The sequence below is a fragment of the Palaemon carinicauda genome, chromosome 36, assembly GCF_036898095.1.
Source record: "Palaemon carinicauda isolate YSFRI2023 chromosome 36, ASM3689809v2, whole genome shotgun sequence".
In the NCBI taxonomy this organism is placed as follows: Eukaryota; Metazoa; Arthropoda; class Malacostraca; order Decapoda; family Palaemonidae; genus Palaemon; species Palaemon carinicauda.
Window position 1 is genome coordinate 65,362,718 of NC_090760.1, and position 13,725 is coordinate 65,376,442.

General features: G+C 44.0%; 1 protein-coding gene across 1 annotated transcript in view; it reads right to left on the reverse strand.

Moving 5' to 3' along the window:
• l(3)76BDm (trafficking protein particle complex subunit 8 homolog l(3)76BDm) overlaps positions 1-13,725 on the reverse strand; it is a 136,851-nt gene that overhangs the window by 79,060 nt on the left and 44,066 nt on the right. Inside the window, exons 2-3 of the mRNA XM_068360097.1 lie at positions 12,331-12,484; positions 11,980-12,127 (exon numbers count right to left, since the gene is read on the reverse strand). Of these exons, the coding sequence (XP_068216198.1) occupies positions 11,980-12,127; positions 12,331-12,484 (302 nt within the window). The remainder of the gene's footprint in view (positions 1-11,979; positions 12,128-12,330; positions 12,485-13,725) is intronic.

Sequence of the window (13,725 nt, forward strand, 5' to 3'; positions counted from 1 at the left end):
TTGTTTGATGTTTCCACCTTTCGAATGCCAGGGAAGTACAGATATTGCTCGACTTACGACCGAGATAGGGACCGAGAAATGAGTCGTAAGTCGAGTTGGTCGTATGTCGAACTAGAAAAGTGAAGTTTCCGTAGATTTATTTTGATACGTTATGATTCGGCAATCATCTGGATCATATTTTGTCAATATTTTCTTAGTGTGTATCATTATTCCATTTTCTTGTTTCATAGGATATCATATGCTCTATAAATGCATTATTGTATTCTATTCATCAATTTTGGAAGCATTTTACAATCGAGTACTGAAAATTTTGTTTACCTTTGGTTATGATCAGCTGATCTGAAAGTGCCACTTCCTACCGTATCAAAATATGGCGTACATACGTATGGAATATTTTTTTATCATTTCTTAACTTATTAGAAATATCTTCATGATGAATATTACATCAACGCCAATATGTTACAAGAAATCAGTTTCCATACAGTTCGTCTAATCATTAGGTATAATGCGAAATCGTTGTAGCTCTTTCTGTGTGTGTGTGTGCTCGCTCTCGCAATCGCATACGGGTAGTTCACTTTTAAAGCTTCACACTGTATTGTAGTTCAGTATTAAGCCTTTATATTTCATTAGACATTACTGTGTTTAATTGTGTTATATTAAAGAACGTTTATATTTCATTTTTCAATTTCTTGAGCATATCAATAATCAACAAATACTTTTAATTTACCTTCGGTTGGCATCAGCTGATCTCAAGGTCACGCTGCCGTATTACTATTATGAGCACATACATATAGTGCGAATAACACTGATTTATATAATTTTCTTGACATTCGAAATTTCTTCATAATGCATATTACATCAGCGCCAATATGTTATAGGGTATCACATTTTCCATATAGTTCGTTTATAACCTTATTATTATTTATAAAAGGAATACGCTCTCTCTCTCTCTCTCTCTCTCTCTCTCTCTCTCTCTCTCTCTCTCTCTCTCTCTCTCTCTCTCTCTCTCTCTCTCTCTCTCTCTCTCTCTTTGTGCATTTTGTTTTTAATTCAGTTGTATCTTCATATTTTTTTTTTTTGAAAATTATTAAAAAATGTTATTTTTATTAATAAAATAAATTTTTGAATATACTTACCCGATAATCATGTAGCTGTCAACTCCGTTGCCCGACAGAATTCTATGGAGGGATACGCCAGCTATCATAATACTAGAAGGGGGTGTACTTACCAGCGCCACCTGTGGCCAGGTACTCAATCATTTGTTGTTGACACCTCCTCAATTATTCCTCGGTCCACTGGTTCTCTCTGGGGAGGAAAGGGAGGGTCGATTAAATCATGATTATCGGGTAAGTATATTCAAAAATTTATTTTATTAATAAAAATAACATTTTTCAATATTAAACTTACCCGATAATCATGTAGCTGATTCACACCCAGGGAGGTGGGTGAAAACCAGTGTACATGATTAAAGGATAGCTAAGTATCCCATATTTCATATAACAGTTATCTCAAATAACAATGAAATAATAAGTACCTGGTAAGGAAGTCGAATAGAACCGTTACTCTGCCTTTTTATTTAAAGTTCGTCTTCCTTACTGAGCGCAGCGTTCCTCTTGGAGGCTGAATCAACCCAAAGGTGCCAAAGTAAACGGGGTTGCAACCCCTACTAAAGGACCTCTACCAAACCTTTAACCCAGGCGATTCTCAAGAATGAATAGACCACCCGCCAAATCCAAGGATGCGGAAGGCTTCTTAGCCTACCGTAACAACCATAAAAAACAACAATAAAAGTATTCAAGAGAAAGGTTAAAAAAGGTTATGGGATTAAGGGAATGTAGTGGCTGAGCCCTCACCTACTACTGCACTCGCTGCTACGAATGGTCCCAGGGTGTAGCAGTTCTCGTAAAGAGACTGGACATCTTTCAGATAAAATGATGCAAACACTGACTTGCTCCTCCAATAGGTTGCATCCATTATGCTCTGCAGAGAACGGTTTTTATTAAAGGCCAACGAAGTAGCTACAGCTCTTACTTCGTGGGTCCTTACCTTCAGCAATGCAAGTTCTTCCTCCTTTAAGTGAGAATGTGCTTCTCTGATCAGAAGCCTTATATAGTACGAAAGCCCATTCTTGGACATGGGTCTCGAGGGTTTCTTGATGGCACACCATAAGGCTTCTGATTGTCCTCGAATAGGTTTAGACCTCTTCAGATAATATTTGAGAGCTCTGACAGGGCAAAGAACTCTCTCTAGTTCGTTACCTACCATGTTGGAGAGGCTAGGTATTTCGAACGATCTAGGCCAAGGACGTGAAGGAAGCTCGTTCTTTGCTAGGAATCCAAGCTGAAAAGAACATGTTGCAGATTCGGTTGTGAAACCAATGTTCTTGCTGAAGGCATGAACCTCACTGACTCTCTTAGCTGTTGCAAGGCAAACGAGAAAAGCAGTCTTGAGGGTAAGATCCTTGAAGGAAGCTGACTGGAGAGGTTCGAACCTAGATGTCATAAGGAACCTTAAGACTACGTCTAGATTCCAGCCTGGAGTGGAAAGACGACGTTCTTTAGACGTCTCAAAAGACTTGAGAATGTCTTGAAGGTCCTTGTTGGAAGACAGGTCCAAACCCCTGTGGCGGAGAACTGAGGCCAACATGCTCCTATATCCTTTAATCGTAGGTGTTGAAAGGGATCTCTCATTCCTAAGATGAAGAAGGAAGTCAGCTATTTGGATCACAGAGGTATTGGTAGAGGATATTGAATTGGCTCTACACCAGCTTCGGAAGACCTCCCACTTAGACTGGTAGACTCTACGAGTGGAAATTCTTCTAGCTCTGGCAATCGCACTGGCTGCCTCCTTCGAAAAGCCTCTAGCTCTAGCGAATCTTTCGACAGTCTGAAGGCAGTCAGCCGAAGAGCGTGGAGGTTTGGATGCAACCTGTCTACGTGTGGTTGACGTAGAAGGTCCACTCTTAGAGGTAGAGTCCTGGGGAAGTCGACTAGCCATTGAAGTACCTCTGTGTACCATTCTCTTGCAGGCCAAAGGGGAGCAACCAGCGTCAGCCGTGTCCCTTCGTGCGAGACGAATTTCTGCAGAACTTTGTTTATTATCTTGAACGGAGGGAATGCGTACAGGTCGAGATGGGACCAGTTCAGAAGAAAAGCATCCACATGAACCGCTGCAGGGTCTGGAACAGGGGAACAATAAAGCGGAAGTCTCTTGGTTATGGAGGTGGCAAACAGATCTATGGTAGGTTGACCCCACAAGGTCCAAAGTCTGTTGCACACACTCTTGTGGAGGGTCCATTCCGTGGGAATGACCTGATTCCTTCTGCTGAGGCGATCCGCTGAAACATTCATATCGCCCTGGATGAACCTCGTGACCAGAGTGAGGTTTAGACCTCTTGACCAAATGAGGAGGTCCCTTGCGATCTCGTAAAGGCTCCTCGAATGGGTCCCTCCTTGCTTGGAGATGTAAGCCAAGGCTGTGGTGTTGTCTGAATTCACCTCCACCACTTTGCCTAGCAGAAGGGACTTGAAGTTCAACAGGGCTAGATGAACTGCTAACAGTTCCTTGCAGTTGATGTGGAGTAATCCTTGTTCCTTGTTCCATACTCCTGAGCATTCCCGTCCGTCCAAGGTCGCACCCCAGCCCGAGTCCGATGCATCTGAGAAGAGATGAAGATGGGGGGTCTGGATGGCCAATGATAGACCCTCCTTGAGAAGGAGATTGTGCTTCCACCACAGGAGAGTGGTCTTCATCTCTTGGTTGATACGGATAGAGACTGCTTCTAGAGTCGAGCCCTTGTCCCAATGAGCCGCAAGATGGAATTGAAGAGGGCGGAGGTGGAGTCTCCCTAGCTCGACAAACAGGGCCAGTGATGAGAGGGTCCCTGTGAGACTCATCCACTGTCTCACTGAGCAATTGCTCCTCTTCAGCATGCTCATGATGCACTCTAGGGCTTGGTTTATCCTGGGGGCCGATGGAAAAGCCCGAAAATCCTGACTCTGAATCTCCATTCCCAGGTACACAATGGATTGGGAGGGAATGAGTTGAGATTTCTCTATATTGACTAATAGACCTAGGTCTCTGATTAAATCTAAAGTCCAATTGAGGTTCTCCAGACAACGACGACTCGTGGAGGCTCTCAACAGCCAGTCGTCTAGGTAGAGGGAGGCTCTGATGTTCGATAAGTGTAGGAATTTCGCTACATTCCTCATCAGATGAGTAAAGACCATAGGAGCTGTGCTTAGGCCAAAACACAGGGCTTGGAACTGATAGACAACCTTTCCGAAAACGAATCTCAGGAAAGGTTGGGAGTCTGGATGAATGGGAACGTGAAAGTATGCATCTTTCAAGTCCAACGAGACCATCCAGTCCTCCTGTCTGACCGCTGCTAAGACCGACTTGGTCGTCTCCATCGTGAACGTCTGCTTGGTGACATACTCGTTGAGAGAGCTGACGTCCAGCACCGGTCTCCAACCTCCTGTCTTCTTGGCCACAAGAAAGAGACGGTTGTAGAAGCCCGGGGATTGATGGTCCCGGACTATAACCACTGCCTTCTTCTGCACAAGGAGCGACACCTCCTGTTGCAATGCTAGCCTCTTGTCCTCTTCTTTGTAGTTGGGAGAGAGGTTGATGGGCGATGTGGTCAGAGGTGGTTTGAGGCAGAATGGAATCCTGTAACCGAACCTCAGCCAACTGACAGACTGTGCGTCTGCACCTCTCTTCTCCCAGGCTCGCCAGAAGATCTTGAGTCTGGCTCCTACTGTTGTCTGGAGAATCTGAGAGTCAGTTCTTTCCCTTAGATGTCCTGGATCCTTTCCTAGACTTGCTCCTGTGAGAGTCTGGACGGGAGCTTCCTCGGCTGGGGGCTCTACCACGAAAGGGCGGTATGAACCTCGTAGCCGGGGTATCAGCCACTGGGGAGCGATAAGTCTTGGGGACTGAGGTGGCAACCTTAGACTTACGAGCCGATGAGGCTACAAGATCGTGCGTGTCCTTTTGTATCAGGGCAGCCGACAAGTCCTTAACTAGCTCCTTGGGAAAGAGGAACTTTGAGAGTGGAGCAAAAAGGAGTTGTGACCGTTGGCACGGTGTAATGCTGGCGGAAAGGAAGGTACACAGTTGTTCCCTTTTCTTCAACACCCCTGATACAAATAACGACGCTAGCTCACCCGATCCATCTCTGATGGCCTTATCCATGCAGGACATTATTAGCATGGCAGAATCTTTGTCCGCAGGAGAGGTTTTCTTGCTGAGGGCTCCCAGGCACCAGTCGAGAAAGTTGAACATTTCAAATGCTCTGAACAACCCTTTCAGAAAATGATCCAGGTCTGAGAAGGTCCAACAAACCTTCGAGCGTCTCATAGCAGTTCTCCGAGGCGAGTCCACCAGACTTGAGATGTCAGCCTGGGCAGAGGCAGGTACTCCCAAGCCTGGTGCTTCCCCTGTGGCATACCAAACGCAACCTTTCGAAGCGAGCTTCGTTGGAGGGAACATGAAGGAAGTCTTGCCAAGGTGTTGTTTAGACTGCAGCCACTCCCCTAAGATCCTTAAAGCCCTCTTGGAGGATCTAGCTAGGACAAGCTTAGTATAGTTGGACTTAGCTTGTTGTACGCCCAGCGAAAACTCAGATGGTGGAGAGCGGGGAATAGCAGAGACGAAGTGGTCTGGGTAAATCTCCCTGAGTAGAGCCAAGACCTTACGAAAATCAATCGACAATGGAGAAAGCTTAGATTCTTCCACGTCTGATGAGGGATCAAGGTGTGCCTCCTCATCATCCGACACCTCATCAGCAGAGGGTAGCGAAGCGATCGGACCAGAATGCTGAACCGCAGAGTCAGAACGGGTAGGAACAATAACAGAGGTTTCCTCTTCCAGTAACTGTTGAGGGAAAACCTGAGGCTCAGACTGCAAAGGCTGAACAACAGACGAAGCAGAAGGCAGGCGCATGGGTGAAGGAGGTTGACTCCTAGCAAGAGTAGAACCCAAGGATTGCACAAGCTGAGCGGAGGACGGAGGCGGAGTAGTCCGTTCCTGTTCCTGTGAGATGAGTGGAGCATGAAGAGGTTGAGGCTGCGCAGAACAAGGTAAAGTTCTCGCAAGCTGAGGCTCCTGAGGCGCAAGTCCAGGGTGTAGAGGAGCTTGCCTTGAGGAGGGTTGAGCTCGCTGCAGCGATGGTTGAGCAGACAGACTCACGGAGGGGAGAGGTTGTTGTACCCCAACCGAGAGTTGCACCACTGGTGGAGCAGCAAGGGGAGGCGGAGGAAGAGTGGAATAACTCTCCTGATCCCAAAGCAAGGGTTGCCTTAAAGAAGGCTGAGGCTGAACACCACTGGGAACAGCGAACTCCGAAAGTGGCTCAACATCGTACGCCTGGCAGATGGTGCTGCGACCAGGCGGAGCAAGTGCAGGCTGGGCGAGCACAGGCGGAGCGAGAACAGGCGGAGGGAGTGTAGGCGGAGGAGGAGGTGCAACACTCTCAGCCCGACACTCACGCATCAAGTCCGAAAGCTGAGCTTGCATGGACTGAAGCAGGGTCCACTTGGGATCGGCAGAAACGATAACAGACTGAGGTAAAGTCACAGACGGGCTCTGTTTTGGCAGAACCTTACTCCTCTTGGGCGGAGTACAGTCGACAGATGACTGAGGCGAGTCAGAGCTGAGCCAATGACTGCAACCTGGCTGAGCACTCGCGGACTGGACTCTACGTTTAAGCGGTCTCGAGACCTGAGACCAACGTTTCTTCCCTGCTAGTTGATCAGCGGACGAGAATAAGACGGGCTCAATCGTCTGCAGGTGGGAGTGACGGTCTAAGGAAGACACGCCCGCAACCACCGAGGATAGTTCTGTGCGCCTAACAAGGCCTGTCGAACCCTTAAGCCCTTCGACATTGCTTCTCCCCTGGGCATGGGAGCTTGCAAGAGGTCCCGGACTGGGAGGACGACTGGCTCGCACAGAAAAATCCTCACGCACCACACTGGCACCACTAGCACTTGGCACTGCACCGACACTAGCACTCGTCACAGCACTGGCACTATTTCCACCCACTGCACTCTTGACCTTCAGTTCTTTAACCTCGGCCATCAGAGACTTATGGTCACTTACCACTGATTCTACTTTATCTCCTAAAGCCTGAATAGCACGCAAAACAATTGACATATCAGGCGGAGGGCACACAGTAGGTTCGGGGGTAGCCACTACAGGGGTAGGAAAAGGTAGGGGATCATGAGGTGAGGAAAACATAGAAGAGTGAGAAGAACTTCTCCTAACTCTACCTCTCTCTAACTTAGATGAATATTTTAAAAGACGGACAAATTCCAATTCCGAAAGTCCGGCGCATTCCTCACATCGATTTTCTAATAGACAGGGCCTGTCCCTACAGTCAGAACAAGCGGTGTGAGGATCTACCGAGGCCTTCGGAATACGCCTATTGCAAGACCTACATCGTCTATGGGAGGGGGCTTGCGAAACGTCAGACATCTTGTTTCAAAGAGTTAGCCAAAGGGTGATCCAAAAACAAGCAAAAATTCATTAACCGTTAATCAGTATTATATAAAAGCTATCTAGCTAATATAAAAAGGATTCCAGTAAAGCGACAGCCGTTAATCTGAGAGAATACTTCACCAAATATCCGTGAATAAACTCGAAGACCATAAGCGTATCCCAGAACGTCTAGCCGGAAGCACGACAGAGGAATAATTGAGGAGGTGTCAACAACAAATGATTGAGTACCTGGCCACAGGTGGCGCTGGTAAGTACACCCCCTTCTAGTATTGTGATAGCTGGCGTATCCCTCCATAGAATTCTGTCGGGCAACGGAGTTGACAGCTACATGATTATCGGGTAAGTTTAATATTGAAAAATTCTATATATCATTATTCGATGTTTCGATTATGGGAATAGTAACGCATCGGAAGGAAATCACTTGATTTGCCTCTCGCCTTCCGCCAGAAATATGATGTCATCAGACTTTTTTTTCTTAAATTTACGGTAAGTTGTACTAATCTTATAACTAATGATACAGACCACTAAAACACTTGATATCGTTACTGGGTGTTTCGATGATGGGAATGCTGTACAGTAATAAGATTACTCGGTAACAATGAAAGGAAATCATTCGGTTTGTCAGCGCTCTTCCACCAGATACATGAAGTCACAAGTCACGTGACATACAGTAATCTCTACGAAGAATGACATGCAAAATATGTAAATTCATTTTCTTTGTTTCTCGCAAGAAATGAAAAGAAAATACTAACTTAACAAACAAAAGTATTTTATTTTTATAATGTAAAAGGAAATATATTATTTTCAAGAAAATATTTGCCCTAATAGTATATTTTCTTTAGATAAACATCGATCCATTATCAGAGATTAAAAAAGTAGCGTACAGTCAAATTTACGCTATGTAGTACTCATAACAACCGATACAGACCCTCAAAATACTTTGTATCGTTATCTAATATATCGATAATGGAAATACTAATATTAATCGTTAGCCTATTGGAAGGAAATCACTGTATTGCCCGGACGCTTTCCGCCAGTGATGTGACGTCACCAGACATAATATGAACTCGACAGATATTAAAACTTTTCTTAAGGTATTTCTAACTGAAAATAAATACTGAATATTAACAATAAAAGAAAATAATAATTTACCAAGCTAAATCAGTTTATATGTATACAAGAAAATAGATTATTTTCAAGGAAATATTCGTCGTATTTCCGATAAACTTGTGACGTCATCACCCTGAAAAAATGGTCATAAAGTCGAATAGTCGTATGTCGCATAGGTTGTAAGTCGAGCAATACCTGTACTTACTCCCCTAACATCATGGGCACGGGGACGTCTACCTGCCTTCAAGGTGTCTGAGACCCGTGCTCTTTTTATTACTCACCTGATCCACGAGGAAATCGAGTTCTTCGTGACTCTCCTCTTGGTCTTCCCCCATGCTGACAAACAGCTTAATGATCTGGGGTTGAGTAGTTCTCATTCTCATGAGATATAACCACATCGTCCTTACGGGGCATAGTAATAGTCAATCAGTATCCTCTCTTACCAATCAAAGACTACCAATCCGAAAGGCCCCAAATCTAGGACTCATTAAGGACGGATTTTGAGTCAGTAACAAACTCAGGGGCGAAATCGAGTGTGACTTGCCACCCATCCCCTTGAATGGGTGATGTCACATGGAAGACCATATAGCTCGCTGACTCTACCTGCAGAAGTCAGGGCCAAAAGAAAACTGTCCCTAAGGTCAAGTCCTTATCCAAGGCTTGATGTAGAGGCTCATAAGGGGATCCTTTCCGTGAACATAAGACCCTCACAACATTCCAAGGTGGTCTATCTTTTGACTGAGGGCAGGAACGCTCGAAGTTCCGTATGAGGGGTGACAATTCCGTCAAGGAGGAAATGTTAACTCAATTCAGTTCTAAGACAATATTCAAGGCTGAACTAGAACGATAACCTGAAAATGTCAAGGTGATGGGAGTGGTTTCCTTCTCATTCCTAGAGGTCTCTATCACTGTTGCAAAGTTTTGGGTGACAGGGAAGCCTCTGTACCTCTGAAAGAGCTCATGGAAGGGCACCGTGAAGGCCTTCAATTGACAAAGTCCTTATTTTCTTTTTGCTTCCAGAAAATGTTTTCTTAAAAAATATCTGCAGAATTTTTTACTTGGATTCCTTCCTTTTCTCCCCGCACTCTGAGTGTGACAATTGAGGAGAGGGGCATCTCTTTGCTGGGACATTCAGTAATTTCTGTCTCTGTTCTTAAGGTCTATGCTGAAGGGGAGAAGGGGAACGTCTCTTCGAACCCCTAGCCTCACAATCGATCGGGATATCAATTGATGAATGATCCTCTGGGGGAAATCCACCTCAGCATGCCAACTCTTGAGTTCTCTCTAAAAAATGATCCATGCTTCGGACATTCGGATGATGTGAACATAGCGTACTTTACAGCCGCATTTGCAAACGATGATCTAGGTGAGGACCATGACCCTGAGGACCTCTTCTTATAGGGAGGTACACATGAAAATTTTTTGGACTCAAAATTTGTGGAGAATCAAGTTGTGAATACATAGCGCGTGATTACCTAAGGCGTTAAACTCAAGCGTGACGGGAACTATCTCTGGGAGATCTGCAGCGTGATCCTTATGTGGGCAGGTGTGACGTGCCTTCATGCAAGAAAAATACAACTAATGGTGCTTTGAACGAGAAGTTTTTCTTTGAGAAGACCAATCATGATCACTCCTTACTCGTGAAGATCTGCCACATGGGGACATCAGTGATTTCCCAGAAACCTTCGCCAAATTCTCACGATGCGGTGATCATAGATGTAATTGAGATTGTGTGCGTGGGAAATCATGTGCAAGTAGGGGATTGCAAAGTATGTGCGTAGATCATGAGCACACGGGCAATCGTGTGCACATAGAACTAACTTGTCTGGATCTGGTGTGTGAAGATGATTCTGACTATGACAAGATCTTAACTAGGGAATGTACATGTAAAGTGTTAACTAGCGAAGAATGAGTGCATGGAAGGTTTTATGTGCGTACGTACGAACGTGCACTCAGTGAGAGGGAAAACGATCGTGCAAGAGGGGAAGACTCAGATGACGAAGGTCTCACAGATCTATGACATTCCTCTCTGAATGATAATTTTTCTCATCCTCTAAAACTGTATCTATAAGGGTCATAGTCCAAAGAAGGGAGAGTCCTACTAGCCCCTTCTGCAGGAGAGTCGTCATCAACTTGGGGAAGTTCCTTAACTCTTTTAAGCTCTCATGATTTGAGACTGAAGGAAGTCTGAAGACTTTAACCGCTTGCTTTTCGTCAACTTCGGTGGCCATGACACAGTCAGTCTCAACAGCAATGGATGAGGACGAAAGAACAGGGCTGAGAGGGGAAGGAGGATAAAGTCTCTTCTTTTCTTATCAGCAGTCAAAGTCGTTGATACTACTACTGGCGTAGGCAACACTCTGAAAGACAAGGAACAAAGATCAATGACAACTTTCTTGGGATGAGAAAAGGACAGCAACCTTGATACCCGGGGCCCCTTTAGCAGGGAGGGGCTAACACTAGCAGGCTTGGATGCCATAGAGGAAGGTAATGCCTGTAGGAGCTTTTCCACTTGAAGAACACCTACTGTATGATACCCAATGAAGGCCATAAGGTGCAGAGGGCCTGGTCCCTAGAGGCAGCTCTGAAATATGAGCACCAGAGGGTGAATAAAGAGCCATCAAACTTTCTCAGCTTTGGGTCCATCTTGGACTTATTTAATCCTCTTCCTGCTATACTCTAACCATTGCAAAGGCCACCATGTCCAGCAATTGTCACAGGGGAAAACTGTGAACAGTCATGGGCCCTGTAGAAAAGGGCTTGTGTAAAGAATGGAGGTCCACCCACCTCCTACCAGAACATAAATCTACCACAATTATGACCAGGTTTACCAGGGCAAGACTGCATACCTACACATGTCACCTTCATGCCAATTACCTGTACACAAATACACTCTGAAAAAGAAAAATATTGATAACAGCCAACCTTTGCTATTCCCTAAGAATATGTCCATATTTCACTGTAGCTGAAACCAAAGTGGCTACTTAATATGCTGGAGGGAGGAGGGGGTTTCCCAACCACCTGCCAGTAACTACTGACACCTCGTTATAAATCTCAACAGCTGCAATCCCGCCATAATAAAATCATACTCCAATTAAAGGATGAGGGTTTGTATATGTAGGAACAAACACATTCCTCTATGAACACCTTCACAGAATACATTGTTATTCACACAAGACAGGTAGCAAATATTCTAGCTGATTACTTGGTAACCATCATAATATAATACCCTCCTGGTTTCCTTCTCCATTCTATGGTAAATAAAAGCTCCCTCCATGGCATCACAGGAACTCATAGAGCTTTCTAAATATAGTAAAGTTTAGTACAGCTAATGAAATTCTGTTCCCTGAAATATGCAAAATCACTTACTATAATACAAGCAATGTAATGCTTTGTGAATTCATGATCTGAAGGATACTGGACATGGAGAAACATATCCCGCCACGCTTCAAACCACGGAGTTGTACACTGCAGCTCTAGTTCCAGGCCAAGCCGTGTTCCTGGGGCAATCACAGTCCTGGCGATTGAAAAGTCAGCTGACGAATAACTATAGCCATTCAAAGAAGACATTATTCTAACCAGGTAGAATATCTTTATTCAGGAATATTTAAAAGAATATTTTCTAATTTTTGGATGATTTATCTATAAATTTCAATGTCAATGCCAAACCTCGGCTTAGAACCTTAATAAAGAAATTCTTGAGATGAATATAGTACATACTTTGCCACAGATCTGTCCCAAGGAGTTGATCCCACGACCTCACTCAAGAGCTTCTTGCCGAGGGTTGGCTGAGGGGGACGACGGTTCATATCCTCAAACGCCACTCTGAGGTTCCGTATAGGCACAGTGTTGCCAGAAGGGTCTGCAATACGAGCTGTAACGAAAATAAAAATGTTAGCAATTACAAAAAACCAAATACCAATATAAAAAATTACTGAACTATCCAGTAACTTTGACATACCCAAAGCGAACTATGCAAATAAACAACTTTTTATATTGTATGCACCCAATAAAAAAATAAAAAATTCAATAACACATTTTGAACCTTCACCTCAGCTGCTTTCCATATTTCAATGCACTAAAATAAATAGGTTCAGTATTCAGCTTTTAAAGGCCAACTAGCCCTTCATTATACTGTGCAATTAAAACTAATACTGTACATAAAGAATACTGTAGTGAAAGAAAGAAATCTTTTGAAACCATATATAGTTAATGTAACCTGCCACAGATGAATTTTGTGACATCAACAATCTAATAGGGTTTAAATGAAGTGAAATTTTACCCTCATTTCTATTAGAACATTATGTGGTTATCTACCATTTCCTTTCATGAAGAATATGACAAATTTGGAAATAATTAGTATTCTTCCTAACTACGCAAACCTGGAGCTCTATAATGGAGATGTATTTCAGAGATGGCTGAAACTAGCCGTTAAAGCTTTTGCGAGGTGTAACTAACTACCGGACTTACTCCATGGTGGGTGGAAGTCCAAAACCAACTGGCAGATGAATATCCCGTGATGACACTCTTTGTTTTGCATGAGCCATCTACAGGCACCTTGACAATTAGTCACCCTTTCCAGGTTGGGGGCCTGGGCAATCCGTGCTAGGTGCGGAGTTTAGCAATGTGACTTGACCAGGACAGCATAGATTTCGAGCTAACCCATCACTTAACCTAGACATAGCCCAACTCCTCCTCCCTTGGAGAACAGGGACATAAATATATTATCATTATATATCAGGTTACACAAAGTTTTTTACTGTGGAGGATTCTTAGGATACTATTGCAGTGGACACTTTAGTGAAATAAGACAAATGTTGGCGTTTACTTTATCAGTAGGTAGTCGGAAGAGGTGAGATTGGAAAAACATTGCATATTCTATTACAGGATGACCAGTTGTAACTTCATTATAGTACTGTCCAGTAGCTAGCATTGGTATATACATTATCTTAAAATATCGCTGATCGTAAGACCTGTAGTTCTATTGATAGCCTATGAGAGTGTCCGACATATGAGTTTTTTTTTTTTTTTTTCAAATCTTTCTTTCTTGGCTGTTTATTGCTGGTAAAGTCTCATTTAATATTGCAGACCTATATTTTTCCATCATTGAAACTT